This window comes from Dipteris shenzhenensis, chromosome 14 (genome assembly GCF_047967505.1).
Source record: "Dipteris shenzhenensis isolate YYH24624 ecotype China chromosome 14, Dip_SZ_1.0, whole genome shotgun sequence".
NCBI lineage: Eukaryota > Viridiplantae > Streptophyta > Polypodiopsida > Gleicheniales > Dipteridaceae > Dipteris > Dipteris shenzhenensis.
Window position 1 is genome coordinate 14,494,252 of NC_141609.1, and position 23,120 is coordinate 14,517,371.

At 42.0% G+C, this 23,120-nt stretch overlaps 1 protein-coding gene across 1 annotated transcript; it reads right to left on the reverse strand.

Moving 5' to 3' along the window:
* Positions 1–5,172: 5,172 nt before the first annotated feature.
* On the reverse strand, positions 5,173–13,389 carry LOC147894236 (putative receptor-like protein kinase At1g49730). Its single transcript, XM_087384936.1, has 8 exons — positions 13,039–13,389; positions 9,121–9,417; positions 8,720–8,981; positions 7,379–7,431; positions 7,141–7,211; positions 6,844–6,933; positions 6,124–6,208; positions 5,173–5,966 (listed from the first exon to the last, which is right to left on the reverse strand). The coding sequence occupies exons 2-8, from the start codon at positions 9,410–9,412 to the stop codon at positions 5,455–5,457; spliced, it is 1,365 nt and encodes a 454-aa protein (XP_087241062.1). The 5' UTR covers positions 9,413–9,417; positions 13,039–13,389; the 3' UTR covers positions 5,173–5,454.
* Between the last annotated feature and the right edge of the window lie 9,731 nt (positions 13,390–23,120).

A 23,120-nucleotide genomic window follows, 5' to 3' on the forward strand; every position in this document is an offset into this window, starting at 1 on the left:
AGTTCATGTATGTGTAAAAGGAACGTGTATCATCATGGTTAAGGTAATGAAGGCTTTCGCCTTCATTGGGGGTTGCAGGGTTTAGGAGGAGTTTACGGATTAGAAGGAGGTTCCAAGGTTTAGAAGGAGGTTCAAGGTTTAGAAGGAGGTTCCAAGGTTTAGAAGGAGGTTCCAGGTTTAGAAGGAGGTTCCAAGGTTTAGAAGGAGGTTCCAAGGTTTAGAGAGAGGTTCCAAGGTTTAGAAGGAGGTTCTAGGGTTAGAAGGAGGATCCAAGGTTCAGGGTAGAGTACATGGTGGAGAACTCGTCTCCCTCGTAGATCATGGAGGTTAAGGGTTTAGGGGGAGCATAGGAGTGGGAGAGGAAGAAGGTGTAAGAGCATGGGGGAAAGAAGAGAGAGGAGGAGGAGGAGGAGGGAGGAGGAGAGGGAGAGGATGGGTTGCAAGGTTGGAGGAGAGGGGAGGAGGAGTTGCAAGGTTAGGACATGCTTTTGGACATGGAGTGCAAGGAAGCGTGGACACTTGAGACAATTTCTTGGAATACCAAAGTAGAACTCAACACAATGCCCCAAAGAGTGTGGGTTTCATTCTATTATGGGGTATTTATACAAGTTGAAGAGCTTCTCTCTCTGCATGTAGGAATTGTAAGACATTCTCTCTCTACATGTAGAACTTGCATATAGAAGTTGCATGTAGGAGTTGCATGTAGGAATCACATGTAGGACTTGCATGTAGAACTTGCATGTAGGAGTTGCAAGTTGCATGTTGCATGTAGGAGTTGCATGTAGAACTTGCATGTAGGAGTTGCAAGGAAGTTGCAAGTAGAACTCGCATGTAGGAGTTGCATGTAGAACTCACATGTAGGACTTGCATGTAGAACTCACATGTAGGACTTGCATGTAGAACATGCAAGTTGGATTTCTAAGAGGGATTATTTCTAGCCTTATGCAAGTACAAGCGGAGCTTTGCCGCTACTCTACACACACATTCTATTCTACCTAAGTCCATGTTGGCACAGAGATAACACATGCTTTTATATTGAATTTAAATATCCCCTTTGTACATTCACATAAATTAATCATATTTGATGAGTATTTGTTTCATCCCCTCAAGTATGTATAGGCCATGTAAATCACTCTGTTAAAAATTATATCCTTGTATAGTCAGAGATGCTATGTTATAGCTTGAAGAGTGACATCACATCCAAGAGAACCTATAGGATGCCCCAAAGACTAGTATAGCATGCATGTGGAAAACATATTGTGGTGAGGCAAAAGATTGGTAGCATAGTCAAGTTCTAGATCATGCCCTTGTAGAGGAGGTAGATAAAAACAAAAAAAAATTCTAAGAAGTGATTGACAAGAATGTGGGTCCTCATCTTCATTGGTGATTCAAAAATTGCCCATTTGAGAAGACTAACTCCTTCAAGTTTTAGTTTCAAATAGAATATAAACTCCTTGGTGGGCATATACTATTGGGACGTTGGCCCTTTCAACCCTCATGGCATGTAATTGGCTAATTGAGCTAGTGAAATTTAGAGGCTAAATGGCACATGTAAGTGCTAAAATACACGTGGACTTGGGGATGTTTAGTCCCATATGCATTTTTATAATTTGATGGTCCTTGGTTATATTGAGTTGATCAAGATCCTTGTCTCATCCTATTGGCTTTTTCTTGGAGGGGTGTTGAAGGCATTGCATGGCTATGGGGTAGACTCTAGGGGTCTACGTCCCTTTATACCCAATGCATCTTGTATTGACAATATACCTTGTTTTGGTTTCCCACATGGTATGAGAGATCCTCTGTTCCCTCTCAGCTAGTGTGCAAAAATGGCAAAAACCATGTGCATGAAGCACCTTTTCTTATGACTATTCTATGCTATGCTTTGCATTTACTTGTGCATAAATGCATGGGATGTTGGCTACCATGGCATACCTGTTCTTGTGTGGTCGTGGCCCTATGTTGGTGTTTATGTCTTCAACCTTATGTGGATGGTCAAAACTTTGTTCTTGGTGCTTGGCCAATGCGGTAGTTTGTTGGCACAAATGCCTTAAAGTTTGATGTTTATGGCATGTAATTGACTAATTGACCTCATGAAATTCGGAGGCTAAGTGCCACACATAAGCATTGGACATGGGACCATTTAGTCCTATCTGCATTATTGTAATTTGGATACATTGAACCAATGGAAGCCCCTCAAATCCACAAAAAGATCTTGTACATGCACCCTCTACTTACCCATTGCAATTTAAGAGGGGGTGTTGAGGATAGTGTAAATTGGCACTATCTAGATAGGGTTCATAGGGAAAACCCTAACCCTAAGGGGTACTCATGTATATATTCATGTTTATGTTCAATACAAGATAGTGTACAGGTACCTATATCGTGTGCACTCCTCTCTCTCTCTCTCTCTCCCTCCCCACGTTATCATTGTTTTACCATGAAATACTACCACTAAATAGTACTCACATTTCTAGAGAAAAGTTTAGTAGGGTCCTTTGATAAATTCTCAATTTCTACGTGTAACCTTCTAAAGCATATGTATTTTTCTTTAGCAGATGCACTATTGGATGCTCTTGATTTTGCCATGACAAGGTTATTAAGCAAGATACCACTTGTATACCATTTATCATCTACACCACTAGATTAACCAAATTAGCAAAACCATATTGGTTTAAGTTTATGGATTATCACATTTGTATACAAACACAGGTGTAAGAATGGTTTTCTTTAAGACATTCATTCACATGCACAAGTGAGAGAATAAAAGATTCATTCATTCACATGTGCAAGTGTAAGAAGGACTATCTCTATAGCTATCCATTCATTCACATGACAACTGAAAGTAAGACATTTTTTCACAAAGTACATGTAAGAATGATTTTATTAATAATGTTCATTCACATGCACCTGTGAATAGTATAAGGTTCATTCATTCACATGTAAAATTGTGAGAATAAATATTTATTTAAAAAATTTACAACACTATTTCACATTTCAAAAGAAATAAACTTTCAATTGTAAAACAATACAACGTTGACAAACACTCAGATTTAGTACACACAAGCGCTCCTAGGAACTCAAAAAAGCAAAAAAACACAAAATTTAATCTTATCTTAGACCTTGAAGATCGCTCAAACAATCTAAATGGTCTCCCTTCTTTGATCTCTTTTGCTTGGCTTGAGAGCCAAGTGTGAGATAACCAAACTAGTGTGAAGAAAGGTTGTTCTTACTAGTGAACATATTTGTATAAATATATTATTTGTATGGAATATAAAATAATGATGTGGTGAACTCTAGAAAAAAAGTGATGTGGCAATCATTTTGAATCCTTTTTTAATCCCCAATCAAATCATTTAACCAATTTGTCCATATTTTTTGACCCAGGAATTCAAAAATTTCCACTTAGCACCCACTTGACAAGATTTAATAAATATGCATAATCAATATGTTTTGGTTTGTACTTAAGGCATCTTTCATCTTTCTTTTGCTTCAATTGTTTGTTATTAACCACAAAAAACATCATGTGCCTCCCTATTCTTAGGGATGGTTTCTATGATTCATTGACGTTCAATACCTATTTATTTTTATAAAACACTATTTCCCTACGTTCATATGTCATGTACCCACCTTTTGATGCATAAGTCTATCACCTATGGTTGAAAAAATGATGCTCTTCATGGTAGAGGAAGGGTGCTAGAGGGGGGGGGGAGAGGGCAGGCAATACTCCTCTTGGCTCATGTCTTAAGTTGCGTGCTTAATCAAGACCTCATCCACTGGTCTTTCCACTAGATTCTAGCCTTTCATAGCTATTGCTCTTTCATTATTAGGAAAGTGTTCATGTACACTTTATCATGAAGCTGAACTTCTATTCATTTTGTGGCAATTGGAACTTGTGCACAAAGAAAGCATCAAACTTGAAGCACCCCCTGATATTTTTTGCCAATTAAGGTGTACATAGAGACCAACACACATGATCCAATCTTCAAGACATGTACATTGTGCTTAAAGCATCCCTTCTGTTCAAGAAAGACTAAAAATAGTAATTTTGAAATGATTGCTACTATCATTGCAAGTTGACAAGTCATTTGTGACTTGGTTGGATTGGAAATCTATACCTACTACATAGACACAATTCATGAGAGGAACCTAATTTTGGTTTCCTCGCTAGTTTCATATCTCAACTCTTGCCTGATCATCAATTACATCAAATATCTTGAGGATGGGCAGAGGGCATTTTGCTTCCCATTCAAATCAAGTCCCATGTTGGCATATGCGAGGTTCCAGCCGAGTACCACAAGCACATTTTTGTTAGCAAGAAATGTGATTTTGTTACAAGTGGAAGAAAATTGGCCTACAATTTTATTTATATATCTATATGAAGCGAGGAACATGATCCTCTAAAAAGTACAACACACAGTGCAATTTCAATCTCATGACAGTCCATCATGCATAGGAGGGACTAGCTACAATGACATCGTCACGAATGTTATGAGTGCCAAAGAGTGGGTACTACAAGCGTTCACACATATAGATCCACATAACACACACATACCTGAGAATCCAATGCTCAATTATAGTACTGAGTTCGTGTAGGGAGTGGGGTGAAGGGCACTAAAGGAGAAAATAAAAAAGTAGTTGAAAAGTAGAAGAAAATTGGCCTTCATCTTTATGTGTAACAAAATGCATGCTTGCAAACATTTTTGACAAAATCTTTCAGCTTTCGATCAAAAACCAGAATACGATGGTGCAATATGAAATTCTAAGTGGTGGAGATTAGGCATCGAGCTTGATGATTGTGAGCTGTTGATCCATAAGATCGCGCTGACTGCATTCACTGTAAATTTCCTTGTGAATTGAACGGATGATGGTGGAATCCTCTGCCGTCCTCAAACCTTGGTTTGCCCTCCTGGACTTTCACGTAAATCATGACTCCTTGGGTTTGATACTTGCAAGAGAGCACAGCATCGGTCGGCCCAGTTAATGAAATAATGTTTTCCCTTTGCCATTCCTTGTGTTTATCCCTTATTTGAGTCTTTAAGCATCTTATCAAGACGTTGCATATTGCGTCGCATGCGCGTGTGCGAGTATATGAGACAGAGAAACGGCGGGTTCAGATGAACGAGTCTTGTTTTAGAGCCTTTATTCTTACCGCAGATGATTTCTGGAGCTGGCTGCAAGTTGAGTCATACATATTCTCTGTCAAAGCAATAACTAGAAGTGTACAAGTGTCTGTAATGTACATAGCTGTCGTCCTTTCTGCAAGAAAATGTAAGTAAGCCCTTCAGTCAAAGCCACATAATGGAACATAGGCTTTATCCAGCAAAGAATCAGGTGCCCCTAGCTCGGCACACATCCTACATCTAATAGCTACCATATGCTCAATGTAGGTTGCCTTTGTGTTAGAGGCATATCAGCAGAGAAATGCTAATGTAAGGAAACCATTTATCTTTCATCTCAAGTGGGAGATAGTGGAGGAGTTGTCTCAAAGCGGAAGCTCACACAGCACTCTGACAAAGGAGTATAGGGGGAGAAAGCGGAGCTTAAAGACCCTATTTCGTCACTAATGTTCAAGTATGATGGGGATTCTTTGCCAGCAGTATCTTGTGAAAGCATGAGTGCAGAGTTTTGCAATGCGTCTGCATTGTTTAAATCCAATCTATCGTGTAAATATCTTATCACTTGCTGGATATTTGGTCTCAATCTTCCTTCCTTCCGAGTGCACATCTTGATCAGACCTACAACACTCTGAAGCTCCTCCATGTTGTACAAAGATTTCAAGTCTGGATCTATCATTTGTAGCATGTTTGATTCGACAGAGACATATCGTTGAGCCCATTCTACAAGATTTACATTGTCTTGAACAGCAGCACGAGCAGTAATAAGCTCCAGAAGCAACACCCCGTAGCTGTATATATCGCTTTTATCAGTCAACTGCCTAGTAACAACGTACTCAGGGTCCATGTAACCTGATACCAATGTCAACTGAAGTCAAAATCTATATTTAAGAATGTAATATGCATACACTGTACAATTCTAGAGGCATCCAATTTCTGTGAGCTTTCCCTGATTAGAAAGTTCTCAGCTGAAGAGTAGATTCCAAATCAAGCAGAAGATGAGTAAGACCTGGAGTTCCACGCACATCCGTACTGATTTGTTGAAACCCTGAAGCAGTATCCGGGGCAACATGTGCAAGGCCAAAATCAGCAATCTGCAAGCAACAAGGCTTTGTGTGAGTAGGAAACTCTGCCAATGCAATACAAAGCACATGAAAGGCCACAGCGAAGCTGCAGATGCAGCCAACATCGCAGAGGATAAAGGGCTGAAGTACAAGCATATGTGGCTGCAAGTGGCGTAGAAGGGCGATTCAGGTTACTCTGATAAAATTGCTGATTGAAAGAGGGAATCTTGCATTGGCGCATCTCTGTTTGCTGCTGCGACCCTAGTAATAGCTGCCACTATTTTTATTCTACACGTGTGACTCCCATCCTTATGGAATGTTCAGTGTGACTAAGACAACCATAAAATTGAAGAAAGATCTGGTAACAGACTGAGATCATTTAATTTTACATAACTTTGATGCATGTATTGCATACTATGGTTGGAGGCAAAGATGAAGATGGCAAACGAAGCGATGACAATAATTTGCAACTTTAACTCCTTACTATTTGTACCTTTGCCACGAACTTCTTATCTAGCAAGATATTCCTTGACTTGATATACTGCTGGTAACATACTGAGATCTTTTACTTTTGCATAACTTTGATGCGTGTCTTGCATACTATCATTGGAGACAACATGGAAAAAAGAAGCGATGACAATAGCTCAACTCCTTACTATTTGTACCTTTGCCATGAACTTCTGATCTAGCAAGATATTGCTTGACTTGATGTCTCTGTGGCAGAGAGGTGGCTCACAATAGCAATGCAGATATTCCTACAAAAAATATTAGGTCAGTAATTAGTTATAAATCAAGGTGAGATATTTCAGGATTTGATTAGACTTAGCTAAGAGTAATTGTCTGACGTGCATCATAAAAGGGCTTATAATGCAAGGACCAATGTGAGGCAACACACTAGTGTGAACCGTGGATCATTCAAAATCTGCAAACCTTCTTATTAATCAGGGGTCTTAGTTACGAACCAGAGCTGAAGCCACATCAATAGCAATCTGCAGTCTTGTTCGCCAGTTCAGGGTAGTTTTGCTATTACCACCTGCAAATCTCAATCGAATTGGGAGGAACATAGTTTTAGACATATAGTAATCTCTTAGTTGGGCAGAGTTCTGAATGGCATTACCAACAACATAAATACCCTACTAATGGAATCAAAGATGGAATTTCGGAAGGTGGGATTTCACTGAGAGGGGCTTTGATAATTACCTAGCAGATGCTCTTTCAAGCTACCGTTTTCCATGTATTCATAAACTAAAAACCTGGCACAGCATATAAGAAAATGAGAAGTTGACGTCATCTGCTGCTCATATCAATGGTTCACACACACAAAATCAATGTAGCACGATTTCAAGCAAAGGACATTCAAAAGCCACAAAGACAATGTGAAGGAGATATTTGCATGTGAACAGCCATTCAATATTAGATCTCTTTTTGACTGAGGAAAAACAGTCCAACTGTCCTTTTAGCTCTGCATTTCACGGATTGTCCACTATGTTAACACCCATGCAAGGCCTCCGAATCATTCTTTGTGACGTCTGTCATGAAAATCTTGAGACTGAAAGATGTCAAATTGAGAAGCAAAAACATGACTGAGCATGTTAATTGATGTGGACAGTGTGTGGCTGAGGTTGAAATGACTGGATGGTCAGAAAATGCAGGCATAGAGAAGTTTCATCAAATCTTTTGGATGGAAATGAACACGCATTGCAATGAATCCTTGAGTGTGGTGAATTGGGGTTAATGAATGTCTCATGCATGTCCTTGAGCAAGGGGTAAGGTGGATATGAGATCATTTCTTATTCCTTGTGTGGTAAAACAAACAAATTCACTGCATTTTTTTTAGTTAATGTAATTGCCCAAGCCATGCTTCTTAATGATGAAGCAAAATGATGCATGAAGTATCATCGCGAGTGAGACAAGATCGCTCACAGGACTGTTGCCGAGTTTACTGGACTTGATGGATTTTCGTTTATATAGAATATGGCTAAGGGAGCTCTGGTGTACGACTTTCGAAAATTGTGACGATAGGGAAATCTTTCTGCTTAATTGGAGTACCAAAACATCGCGCTTTTGAATGCTCAGGAAGGATCTGTACTGAAGTCTTGAAAGCCTGTCCACTACCTTAGACCCACAAGCCTTGTGCTTTTGTAAAAAAGATCTTGGCTGCTGACATGCCTTTTAGGCTTTTAAAATGCCAAGGTTGCTTAAAGAGCTAATTATATGACCCGTGTCAGTCAGGGGGTAGCTTTACATCTATAACCTTTCACGACCTGCGCATGGCATTCCTTCTGGCTCAGAGAATACCATTCCAAATATTTTGTGGCCAGAATTTTCATCAAGCCATACTGGCTTGGAAGCAAGCAGGCTCATCATACGAACTCAGTTCACTCCTTTTCAATCTTGAGTAGCAAATTGCAACAGATGATAAGCGCGATAGTGGAAGGCGAAGGCACACATTGGAGTCTAATTAAATCACACTTATCAGAGGGACACCTTCTAAACATGCATACAAAGCAAGAACATGACCCATAATGAAACCTGTTTTACCTTTCGTGGTTTTTCACACAGAAGCCTCTGAGTGTGACAAGATGTCGATGATGGAGACGACCCAAAAATTCCATCTCTTTGCAGAATTCCTGCTGGCTATGTTTGGAGACTATGTTCATTCTCTTCACAGCGGCAATGAGCCCATCTTGAAATCGTGCCTTGTAGACAGTGCCAAATCCACCTCTCCCTATAATTGTGCTGAAATCATCAGTGGCTTTTTGTATCTCCTTGTATTGAAAGTGGCGAAATGTACTTGAAGAGTCTGTCAAAAATAAAACGACGTATCATCACCTATCACATTGTTTGTTAGCTTTCTTTTTTTTAAGAGGGAGAAGATAACAGAGTTTTCAGTGGGGTGCTTTCAGAATGTTCGAAGATTATTTTCTCAGCCATAGCTTTACCTTTTTTCCACTTTTTGAAGTGGCTTCTTGGGCTTAAAATGAGGTCTTTCTTCCACAATGGTAAACCAACTGTGTTGCAAATTGGACTTTCCAGCTCCTCTTTCTTTCGTTTTATCAGGAGGATAAGGAGTGCCAGCAGACAAAGAGAAATCACTGTTATCACAGTCCCAAGAGCTATAAACAATGTTAAATGAGGAGATGAGCTTGAATGTGCAGGCAGCCCAGTTGATGAGAGAAGGGAATCTGGAGGAAGGGCAGGCAATGATACAGATGGAACTGGCCTCGTTGACATGGCAACTGCAGAACACAATAATAGACTTGTTACTGTATTGCTTGGTTGTCTGCCCCTTGTCGTCTAGATCCTCTTGGGTCAGTACACATTCATAACATCATTTCGTATCTTCTCTCTCTCTCTCTCTCTCTCTCTCTCTCTCAGTCTGCACCCAAATACCCAGTCTCTCTCTCTCTTTCTCTCTCTCTCTCTCAGTCTGCACCCAAATACCCAGTCTCTCTCTCTCTCTCTCTCTCTCTCTCTCAGAATACCCAGACTGAGAGAGAGAGAGAGAGAGAGAGAGAGAGAGAGAGAGACTCTCTCTCTCAGTCTGCACCCAAATACCCACACCCAGACTGAGAGAGAGAGAGAGAGAGAGAGAGAGAGAGAGAGAGAGAGAGAGAGAAAGAGAGAGAGAGAGAGAGAGAGAGAGAGAGAGAGAGAGAGAGAAGGGAGTTTTCTCGACACACAACAAGGTCTCAGTTATAGGTGTAATAATGTGTGTAAGTTCACGTCTGATGCTAGACATACTTTTGCAAGAGGTCAGGATACTGCTGCATAATTTCTACGTGTGGGACCCAAGAGTAACCATAGGCTCTTTCTTAAACAACTGTGGAACCCGAGGTATGGGCATTTTAATCTGATATATTGAATAGGCACTACAGCTTGATACTTAGCCATTTCAGAATCCTCAAGTATGACTGACCCCCTGCTTTCGTGTTGGACCTAGATGCAGTACAAGTTATAGCCCCTTCCTTGCAGCAGACTTGTATACTCATAAGCCGTTGTATTACTGGGAAATACATTCATTCCCAAACATAAAAGTCTTCACATAAATTCTCAATTAATCTGGAGTGATAGGACAGGAAGCAGGATTATGTGAGATTGCCTCACCCCAAGCTAGTCTCTTATTTAATAGTTCCAAGCTACTATATTTTTGTATACACATCTACCGGTAGAAGCATAAGGATTATCTTTTGACGCAATAAATCATCAGTTTTGCTTGGTACCCTCACCATTCTATCACTGCTGCAGGAACCTGGACAAAAAGATGGAAACACTGATTGGAGAAACTCTGTAAGTGACGGATGATACCCTCACCATTCTATCACTGCTCCAGGAACCTGGACAAAGGATGGAAACACTGATTGAAGAGACACAAGACGTGACCGATGATAGCCTGACACGCATGCCACTATGGCTGAAGGTGACCTAATCTTGTTGATTCCAATCTTACTTCAAGCCATTAATCAATCTTCATGTTAAAGACTCTATTGCTCTATACTTTTTCGAAGTTCTTTGTTTTTTTTGGGTCCATGTAAGATTTGCCTCCTGCCACATATGCTGTTTTCAAGTCTTTAGCAAAAATCAAGATCTGCTTCTCTACAATTGAGAATTATCATGGGATGCCATTGGAAAAATGAAAGTGTGAAACCACCATGCATGGAAACAGGTCTCAAGACTCAACGACAGCATCACTTGACACTACGTTGTCCTGCAAGTGTCTGCTGACACAATGAATTTATTTGACTAATATTCTGCTCCTAAGGTGTGGTGTCAGTTTACAGTTTCAATTATATGGAGTGCTCTAATGAAGAACACGAAAGGCAACACAATGCATCCACAACGTAAGTTAGGTCCTCTCTCTGTGTATAAATATCGGTTAGGTAGGTCTGCGTAACAGCTATGGCTGACTCGGGGCCCCAGCAAGACTGTCAATCACAATGCCAATTGGTTCACCAGGTGGAAAGGGACCAAATCATTGAAATGATTCCATGATCTTGGATCACACATTCAAAGCCAAAAGATTTCAAAGTGAAGGCACAAGCTTGTAGAATATATATATATTTGGTTGAGAGCAGCTTAAAATACTCCTATATTGACTGGGAGCAACTGCAGGCACACTGTTTTGGGAAAACAATCGGTCTTTGAAGCAATGCATCCACGGACCACAATGTAGTAGGTCTGCTCTATCTACCTATCCGTAGGTCAGGGAGCTCTGCGTAATGGTTGTGGCTGGTTCTTTTTCCCTAAAGAAGTTAAGGCTCAAAGCTTGGAGAAGCATTACTATTTGTGACGCAGTGCATTCAGACAATACAGGTCCACTCTCAATCCAGAGGTCAGGAGGTCTTCGTAATGGCTATGCTTGAGGTTGCATTGGATATGCAATACTTCAAAAAGGAAGTGAAGACGCACAGTGAATTTTGGAGTGTGAGCCAATAATGAACGGAAAAGTGTCATGATGCATACTTACTCCCCAGACATCGGGCTACTCCAGGAATGGCTATGGCTAAGGTCATAAATTATAGAAGAAACCATGTACAGAGGTGTAGCATCACGGACATAAGACTGTTCTTTAGGGATGGGATGTCGTTCTACGTGTACCATAAACATGCCCCGGCATACTCATGATGTGAAAATACAATGAAAGTGCAATTTTTAACCTCGAAAACTGTCAACTGCGCCATGGAAAGCAGAGACTTGGTTTATGACTTATTGTCAAAAGATCCAGGGATCGATATAAGCGACTCTAAAGATTCTTCTTATACAATGGAAACTTCCATTTTGGGGATGTGGCTGCAAACGGAATACAGAGACGTAGTCCAGCATGCGGTAGTTACATTAAAGAGTTGGATGGTCGTATATGAAACGCTCCAAAGAACTTCCATCACCAAGAAGGCTCATGGGTAGTACACTCCTCGAATTGACACGAATCAACGTGCGTGCCCAAGGGAGGGAGGCTAACACATTCAATGCAGCTGTACCCAGGTCTGCCATATTTTCTGTGGCAATCGGTGATGCAATTTTTGAGAAGTATGGTCAATTTGTAAACAAGTATCGCAGTATGAGCTTTTTCGATGGAAAACGATAAAGCAATAACGCACAGCCATTACGCTATGAAAGGCAAAAATTCACATGGGTTTGACGCCACACTTCGTCAAGGATAACGCAGAGGCTGGATCGGAGTCCCATTGCTTCAGGACTCCGCGTACAAGAAAGAGACCCATGCATAGTTTACCGGGTTGAATAATGCTTGATTTTGGCAACCATTTTTTGTCCAGTTCTTTAGATAGCGATTCCAAAATTTGCTACGTCCTTGGTTCGCAACATGCCGCTAACATTCTAGTGACAAATAACGAGTGATGATTGCAATGTTCGTCATTGCTTTCCAGGAAACAGATTTTGTTATGTGGTCTCTACCTAAATAACAAGTAATGCTTCATTGCTTTCCAGATTTTGGTATTACTCGATTTCGTTATGTGGTCTCTACCTTGTCGATACCACAGCGTGACGAGAAACGCAATCTAATAACGCCTCGCCCCTCGTTTCTTGGCTGCGCTTAGGTGGATTGTTTCGTGGACAACTCAGAGAACATAGCTCCCACGAAGTGAGGAGAACAAGAAGTCACACCGCGGCAGGGGGTCGAAAGACTTTCAGAGTTCTCTTACCGGGGCATAGCAATTATGTAAGCTAAGTAGGAACTATCTCTCAGGCGTAACTGTCTCCTACGTATAGGTACGTTGCTTTATTTGCGATATAACATTCCCATGAATCAGGAAGGCCCCTGCAAATCGAAATTCCAACACAACTTTCGTGCGGCCCGCTCGATTACTGTAGAGCATTAGCGTTCTGTTATGGTGGCTCACCTCGTTCCTCCACCTTCACTGTGCTTGTTCTTTGTCAGATTGGTAGCTGTCGTAGATTGTATTCGCAATTTCGCAAAGCGGACTGGATGTTTATAACGTATCGTGTCTGACCACAGCTGCAAAGTTCGCTTCACAATTCTACTACGAGTCCCGTCAGTCTCCCTCCCTCTCTGAACCACTTCTGACTGCCTAAGCTACTACGTTGCAGAGAGCTAGCTGGGTAGAGCGTAGGCGTAGTGCAACGGTCGGCGCGAAGGCCAAGGATGCTGGGCTACCGAGAACCCAGTTTCTCCAGGCTCCGAGCCTCAAAGGCTGAGACCCATCGTATCCACGAGCAGCCCAAGTTTCTCAAACGCGATTGCGGTGAAATTAGAAGATTTATCAGCTCCAGCTTTGAAGGAAAGGCACGAGTGGTGCAGCGAAAAGGCTTGGGACCCGACAAGTTTTAAAACGGGGACAAGCGCGCAAGGGACAAACATGGGGAGAAACAATCTACAAGGTAGCTCCTCTGGAGACTGGAATCATCAAAGGTGTAGCCAGTCCATGCAATTGCCAAGGGGGCCGCCGAGCGTCGCATCATGCACTTTTGCTGCTGCATCCTGCTGGCCAGTGCCAAGGCTTTCTGGTGGGGATTTTGGATCGAATTGCAGACTATAGCGTACGGCTCCTGGATTGCTAGCTGCCAAGCAGTCATCTGCAACCACCAGCTTGGATCGCTGCTGCTCCTGTGAATGAGCTAGCATCTGAGCGCTGGATCGTTGCATCATAGGTGACAGCTAATTCTTCGCGTAGAATGCTCAATGGACGTGGTGAAACAAGAGCGAATGACGGAGACAGGTGAAGAAGAATCAAGGCGATGGCAGCAGCCAAAGTTGGATGAACGGGAAATCATCGGATTCCATGGAGTCGCAGGGGCGCATTGATGAAGCGGGGGCACGCGCATCGAATGAAGTTAATGAAGCGTTTATCTTTGCGTTCAACGGTCGCGAAAAAATCGGAAGCGTAAATCACTGCTTATTTAGATTAGCGGAGGCCAAATTTGGAGGCTGTTCCCAACCTTTCCAGGTGGCCGCTATATAAAAGAGGGCATTTTGTCGCTATTTTCTTGGAACTGCTATATTACACTATTCCCTCGCTCTCACCCCAGGCACATGACACCTTTTTCAAGCCCGTCAGGCCTGGGTTATATTACACTATTCCCTCGCTCTCACCCTAGGCGCATGACACCTTTTTCAAGCCCGTCAGGCAACCCAGGCTTGCAATCGGACTGCACAGGCAGATAAGGGTAAGCAAGGATTTGGCAACCAATGAGAAGCTGCCCCTCATCCTTTCTTGCTCTCACGGAGCATGTGCCCATAACTCCAACGGAGTCCAGGCATGTGCTCGTGATTGTGATTCCTTCCGGCAGGCAACTCTCCAAATGGAAGGGAGACGGAAGGGAACATGTGCCCAACCTATCTGTTGACTGTTCCCCCTTGGAATGAAGGTGGACAAAAAACATCCGGGAAAATAGTTGACTTTGCGCGTGTTTCTAAGTACTTCTTGGATTTCAATCACTCTCCCGCGTAAGAGTGCATTCCCACGTTGCTCGGCTCATGGTGGATCATTTTCGGGCATCATAATTGGTGAATGCGTTGGGAATCCGTGAATGCGTTGCAATGGTTAAATCACCTACAGCTTCATGGACTTATCACTCTTAACTTCGAGAGTTTTAGCGATGTTAACGGGAGCTCCTATTTGAGCGGCCAAAATGATAAATATGTCCAATTGAAGAATTCACAACGAGGAATTCGCTTGCATGGGAATGTGCTTTGAGATGATTCCTGTGCTTGGGTGTAGCCATTTTGGTTGAGGTTCAGGGCATTTTTTGCATATGGATATCTTGCCCGACCCATAACTTATGCACTGCTCAACGAAATTCGATAAAAGTTTTAGTACATATTTCAATTCTTGAACATGAGACCAAAAACATATGGAATAAAGTTTTGTGACAAGATCGTTAAAGCATTACGAATGTGAAGCGTGAGCTTCTCCTCAACTAAAGGCCACACCTAATTGAGAACCTTAGATGTTGTTTAAGGGGCCTCTAATGTTATGCTAAAATTATGCACATCCATTCGAGGGCACGCTCCACAACGATTTTGTTGAAAACCAAAACCAATTGAAAAAATGGAAGCCAAATTGGTGGAACTAGTACATGGTGGTCTTAAAACATTGATAGTTGGTGATATTGGTATCTAGATTCACTCGAGGAATGAAAGAATTCAAAATTATGCAATTTGTGCACTCTTGTAATAAATCCAACACTATTTACAATTTTGTATTGATTCTTTTTTCATGCAATTCTTTGCTATATGGCTCATAAGCATGTCAAAGATAATTGCATTTCATAATATACAACATCAAACTTGATAGCGTGCCCTTTGTCCTATTTGTATTTGGAAGAAATTTGGGTCACATTGCACTTGCTTGAGGACAATTGGTATGTCTAATTTTGCTGATGTGTATCATTGAAGGAAAAAAATCACAGTAGTGAGGCTGAAAACTTTGCTATCCCCCGTGCACTTTAAAAAATTTTCACCTTCCGCCCTGCAAATCTTCAAACATTGACCTCTCACTACCCTGCAAAGTACATTCTTCTCCTGCCGCCTTGCAACTTGTCCCGTGCAGAGTCAGCTTGACGTGACCTTATTATCTTCCTTACTTGGGTAAGTCGACTTATATTCTTTGCTCGCCTCACAAGCTAGTTAGCCTTTGTTCTAGTGGTAGTTTACTGATTGTCTCCATGGCGTCAATGTGGCAAGATGCATCTCGTCATGGCGAAAGCTGAAAAGCTTGGTCAAGGAACAAGAAATAGATTGCGAGGTGAGGAAAGAAATGACATAGTATCAAAATGGTAATGGAAGATACTTTTACAAAGTTTGTGGAGGAAGAAACAACGAGAAGAAAGAAGAGCAGTAGTAGCAGGAAGCAGTTGCAGATGCATGCATTTGATCATTGCCATCAGAGTGAAGAACACGAGCTATGGTCTCACAGTTGCTGGGAGAATTCGAGGCATCAACATCAAGCCATTCATGTGAATACCAGTATTGAGTCTTCATAAGCTTTAGCATGCACAACTTAGATCCACTAGCTGCAAAGAGGGCAACATTAGCTATGTTAGCATTGTGACATGAAGTTGGGAGTAATATTCACGCACCTCTTTGCTTCCGACCGCTTTTAAATTGAGTGATAGATATCTTTATCATTGGGAAAGGGGAAATAAAACAAAGCTTTCATTCCAAGAGACCACACCATACTTTCCTCCCTTAGATGAGAATGAAGATAGTAACATCCCAAGTGATGTTGTGCTCTAGCATAGCGAGAAGGAAAGGATTAGCAGAGGCCAAAATCTCAGCAAGCCAGTTTGCGCCAAAAAGAAGAATGATACATTGTTGAAAGAAGATCTTGCAGCTCAACATGACATGAACTGATATATATTGAGGACTTTGAAGGGGCTGATTGGGTTGGATGGGTAGGTTCCGGGGAAACATTGCACCTCTTTCATAGATACCTCTACAAGTAGCTCAAAATACTCTGCAAACTATCATCAAACACAGAGGCCTATAAATTTTAGAAGAGACATGATATCAAAGATTCAAACATATGTGAAGATGCGCCTTGAAATGGGCTTCATGCCAGTATATGTTTCGTAAGAAAAAGAGAAGCGATCGGAAAGATATGGGCAGTTTACGGGATGGGGCAAAAAACTATCATAAACACAGTCTGTCTGACACGACTCATAACTTTTTGGGTTTGTATCAGAACAATATCTAATTACACAATTCCATGCGAGTTAAAGAGAGCTTCATGCTGATATAAGTTTCGTCAAAACCGGACCATCGAGCGAAAAGTTATGAGTAAAACACTGACAGGGGGTCAAACAATCATGAAAAGCACACACTCCTTCTACTGGTGCCGACTTGGGAGAATACTCCCTCCATGCTTAGAATTTATCCAATGACAATCCAAAGCCCATAGCGGCCGCCTATGAGAGAGGAAAGCATTCCCTTTGTGGATCGAGAAACGGGTGGACCACGTGCACACAATGAGCGGCCGAGTAAGAAGCACTATGAAGACTTTGAAAAGAAGAAAAGAACAATGGAAGGAGAGAAGACTCAAGGGAGGTAATCTGAAGTGACCTTCATTCTCAATAGAGTGAAACTCTATTCAAATGCAACTCCATATGCTATACACGCAAGGGAGAAAAAGAGGTTTCATACATACAAGTGGGAGCAGGAGCTCCAAGACTACTCATGGAACGAGAATGAACTAGAGAGATATGGACTCGAGTCTATATAAGAGGATATTTACAAGAGAGAGAGAGAGAGAGAGAGAGAGAGAGAGAGAGAGAGAGAGAGAGAGCTCATGGAAGAGGCTGGAGGAGACTAGAGCTACAACAGCATGAGGCTCAATGGTGGAAGAGATGTTGAACAAGGGAGAGGAGGGCTCCTTTTATAGAGATTTTGTCACCTTCCTTCACCCAGTTACAAATGCTGCCTGTAGATTCCTTTCCCCATCAATCACATAAGCCTGTATGTCACCATCCATGTCCTTTTTGGCTACTCTTGCCATGTGTCCCATTAAAAGATGCTCAAGACTCTTAAAATATTGAGAAAGTCAAGAGTCTCTTCACATGGAGTCCATCGGGACCCTCTATTTTTCATATGTCCACATCCTCCTTATTCCACATACGAATTCTAGAAGGATTCCTCTTGATTCCACACTCTTTCACCCCCCTCCACATGCCTTCCACATGATTGGCATGTGATCTCTCTTATATTATTGAAACACATGGACATGAGACCCACCTCTTTATATGACTCATGCTTCCTATTTTCTAAAAACCCCATTGTATCCCATACACAAATAACTCTCATCCTATACCAAGGTATTTATCATCTCAATATCTTAGAAAATAGAATTAAGTGAGAGCCACATTCATACACATGGTATTTACAATGATCCATTCCACTCATTCTCTCAATATCTTAGAAAATAGAAATAAGTGAGAGCCACTAGGCTATCACTTGATACTCACACTCTTATTAAACATAGATAAAAGCAATACCAATGCCCAATAAAACATATCATTTTTTGGCATCACATCTTCCCCCCCCCCCCCCCCCCCAGCAAATCCTCTCTAGTAACAGAGAGGGTCTGTTGGCCCTCAAGGTGGTCGAACATATAAGAATTTAGGGCGATACTCATTGGTTTGTCCAGGTATCGCCATGCCATCAACATCCTCAAGTTGATAGGTTCCATTAGTGAAGTTCTTCTCGACTCTATATGGCTCCTCCCATTGACTGATAAACTTTTTGTCTAGTCGCTTGTCCAAACGGCTATCAAATCTCATGACCAAATTGTTAGATATCAATGCTCCACTCTCGTGTAACTACGCGGGAACCAGCTAACTCTACTTGTAAGCCCCCCATATGAGGAGAAGGCATTTGAGTAGCTTGGTTATCCAGTAGGTCTTGGTTTGGACACTAGATGGGGGCCATGTTTGGCCTGATGGCTGGACGGCTTCAGATAGAGTTGGCACACTACCAAGTAGGCTACATGCAAGTGTGAGAAGGCATCCCATGACTGACCGCACTGAGGGTAGACGGAGCATTTCTCGGGGCAGTCCACTCTCACGTTGCGGGGCCTGTTTGGAGCCCTAGATGATCCGGGATTGCAAACGGTTCTAGCGTGTGGTCGGTGGCCTATTTTGGGACCGACCTCTAGTCTGTCGTTTTGGGTCGATCGGGTTGGTGGGTCTAACTGACTATGACTGGTGGCTATATAAAAGCAAGCCTGTGAAGCCCATATTCATCACTGGCTATAGCAACCCTGATTCCTTAGCATCTAGCCTCCGTCCTCTACTATTTCCAGCATGCCATCGAAGCTTCTCACATAGGAGCGCACGGTTGGGAGGCAGCGCCATCTATTGTATCAGTTTTATAGTAATCAAAATTTTGATTCTCCATACTATCTACTTTTCTCTCTTGCATACGAGATCCTGTTATCTGTTGAGCACAGACGTTGTATTGTTTTCTTACATGGTATTAGAGCTTGGGCTCTTGCAAGAAGATTTGGTAGTGTGTTTCTATTTGCGAGCAGATTGTGAGAGATGGCCTAGCCTACAAGACTGCGAATCCCACCGTTCGGCAAAAGCGGAAAGTTAAACGGCACTAACTATCCAGTCTGGAAGTTCAAGATGAAGGCCATGCTAAGTGCATACAAGCTTTGGGATACTGCTACTGGGGTGGACGTGAAGCCGGTTGCGAGACTGGATCCAACCAATGCAAGACAACAGATAGTACTAACTGCGGATCAGATTCTTGCGTGGATAAGAAGAAATGCAAATGTGCTGTGTTCTATTGTCTGCAGTGTAAGTGATTCTATCATGGCGTTAATTCAACATGTCACCACAGCGGAGGAGGCATGGACGGTCTTGAAAAATCAGTATGAGACCACGAATCAAACGCGGATTCAAAATCTAGAGGCTCAACTCGTGAATGAGAAACTGTCTGAGTCTGAAACGGTACAGAAGTTCATCACCAAGGTGAAGAATCTGTGCGATCAGATGACTGCGATTGGCATCACCATCACCAGCGAGAATCTAGCACGAAGGTGCATACGGATTCTCCCACCAAAGTATGACAGTCTTGTTATGGCGCTGAATACGTAGAATAGAAATCCGCCCCTGAACTTTGAGGATTTCAGCGCTATGCTTCTAGAGGAGGAGATGCATCAAAAGACGAGGACAGGAGAAGATTCGGCTTTCTCAGCTGGATCAAAGAAAGGTAAGGGTAAGGACTCTGGTAACCCATCTTCTTTTGATGATAAAAAGAGAAAGAAGAAGATCAAGTGCTTTTATTACAACAAGGCAGGGCACAAGCAGAATGAGTGCCGAAAGAAGATTGTAGATGAGAAGAACAGAGTAAAGAAAAAGTCCAACAACAGCGTGTAGGTAGTACCAGTAGAGCTATTCGTAGCAATTGAGGAGATTTGCACGGAGGCAGTTCATGTACTTGCGGATGAACCTTGGATTATTGACAGTGGTGCATCGTGCCCTCATCACCATGCACTCTAGTTCTCTACTGAGCATGTGAACCCAATGACTAGTAATTTTTACTGCACTCATAATGATAATGCATGCTTAAGCTTAGTGGTGGGGGTGAGCGATGTGGTTGGTAATTTTAACTGCTAGCCTGGTGGAATCGTAGCCATGATAGATATGGCTATAATCACTCATTACCATGCACTCTCGTATTCTACTGAGCATGCAAGCCCAATGATTGGTAATTTTTATTGCACTCATAGTGAGCATGCATGCTTAAGCCGAGTGGTGGTGGCTAGTAATTTTAACTACTAGCTCGGTGGAATCATAGCCACGATAGACGTGGTTGATGAGAGCCACCACCACCGGGCAGTAATTCTCACAAAAGTAAATCATGAAGCTTAATTAGCTATAATCCCTCATTACCATGCACTCTAGTACTCTTCTGAGCATGCAAGCCCGGTGACTAGTAATTTACTACACTCGTAGTAATCATGCATGCAAGCCCAATGGTGGTCACTAAAAGGTGAGTAATTTGCAGGCCACTATGGTGGTTGGTAATTAATTACTAGCCCGGTGGGTCTTAGCCGCCACCATGGATGACTTTTTCCTATTAGTTTCATTAAGAAGAGAGCCTTTTATATTGGTGTTGAAAGTTTGTATGCCTTGATAAAAACAAAGGTTTGAAAATTTCGCCAAGATTTGAAACTTTTGTAAGAAAAAAATTAAAGTTTTGCCAGGATTTACAGTTTTGCCAGGATTTACAACTTTTTCTTTAAATTTCAAAAGGAAATACATAAAATTGTAATATGTTGTGAACCCAAAAAAACTAGCTCAATAACTTTCACCAAGATTTTATATTAATATATAAGTATAGCTTCGATAAAAACATCCCTAACCGCAACCACAAACGTGGCTGGGAATCTTAGATGCCACCAGCTCTAATCAAGGTGGCAGTACTAACTTTCACGGTAATGAGTAGTGTAGTTGGGCTACAAATCGCTATTTCATTCCCTTAACTGTTTTGTCTTCTATCCTTATCAACCGTTTCATTCTCCCTTGTAATCAGACTGCAAAGTCAAGCCTCCACTATTCCATTTCCTTCACTGTTTCATCTTCTATCCCTCTCGACCATTTCTTTCTCCCTTGCAATTGGACTGCAAACTCAAGCCTCTAGTATTCCATTTCCTTCATTGTTTAATATCCTATCCCTTGACCATTTCTATCTCCCTTGCACTCTTCCTGCAACTTCTATCCCCTCTTGTAATGGACCTTGCATAGTCTGGGAGCTCCTCACACAAATTTTCTCCCCCTCTATAGTACAATGCAATAGCCTCTCCTCCCTTGATCTTGAAATCATGACATATGGGAGCTCCTCTCTCGCTCTTCAAAAGCCCGATTTGGATACTCTTCAAAAGTTCATTAGGTTGGTACAGGAGGTGAACGTGAAGGAGGGGCAACTAGTCTGTCAAGGTCATAAAATTACCATCAATGAAAGCGTGATTGAAAATGCTCTAGGCATGCATCTCCCCCTATTTCGCCAGTGGAATAGGGCCATCTTGCGTTTAAGCTCTTTGTAAGCTCTTCGTCCCTCCCCTCGCAGTTAGAGCTTTTTGTAGCAGCCTCTCTTTGTAAGCGCTTCCCACCTCCCCTCTTAGTTATGAGCTTTTCATAGTAGTCTCTCTATGAATCATCATGCCTTCACTGTAGCTCTCATCGTCATCCACAATCCGCCTTGGCGGCAACGACTTAAGCAAGAATAGGGAGTGCTCGCTTATGACCAAGATAGAAAGTAAGGTTTCAAAAGATTTTAATTAATACTGAAGCTCATATGGTCACGAACCGAAGAGAGGGCTATGAGACACCTACATGCTTACTTTAGATGACCTTGAGCAGAGGAGAAGGAGCAGCTCAAATTACCAGTAAGGAGAAGAGTTATAGTTGGTGTACATTTGGCTTGCGACCTACCTTCCTTTTTACACCCCGGCAGCAGCAAGACCAATAGCAGTAGCAGAGCAAGGAGGCGATCTAGAAGCTCCAACCTCCTCAACTCTACTTGGCACTCTTTCATGAAGCAAAGCGAAAGTCCTTAGTAGTTATGCAGTTGTATGTGATCAATCTTTCACATTGTCATCTATCTTTTGCAAGACATGCATTATAATATGTTTTTCAATCACCCCCTTAAAATTTAGAAGACAACACCATCATGCACAATGATAGATTGGGGATTGATTCATGCACCGGCAGCTTGGTGTGAAGAAGAGTTGTCTTTGGATGGTTTTTGACTATAATAGTGGAGTGGTGATTCTCAAAGCTTTCAACTTCTTTTGCTATACAAATGATGAAGAGTACAATCTCTTGAAGCTGTTATGTGCACTTTCAATTGTGAGAAGGGTCATTCTTGAATGCATGTATACACAATATTTTCATGGTACTAGTATACTAAGGCTCTGTGGGAGCTTGTTTGGATCTTGCTTGGGATATTGTTTTGATCTTGGTGCTTCCTTTTTGTGTTTCATCATGGTGAAGATTCCAGTGCATTGAGGCACCCAATGGGAAGACCTAGAGTCTTATCTTTGGTATTTTGTTCGAGGAGCCGATTTTCTGTATGGTCCATGAAGGATCGGGCAAAGATTTTGGCTAATTATCTTGAAGGTGTAGCCTTGCATGGGCATGAGGCCTATCGACTCTAACAAGGAGGGCTGGGACCAAGTTGTGGTTGCCATGAAGCAGAGATTTGGGATAGTGGAGTCGCCAAATGCTTTGATGTTGTAGTTGGACCGGTTTAATCAAGGAGAGGGTGAGATGGTATTTGCGTTGGTAATCCAGTATGAAGCTTTATGGACAAAGTATGAAAGGGCAGCATTTCGAGCTATGGCATCCACATCATTGGCCCCTCAAACTCTCTTAGGGATGTAGCACTTAAAGATGAGCAAGTTTGTGATGGCTTTGGAGCCTCATCTTTGCACAAAAGTAATGAGTAAAGATCCAACGG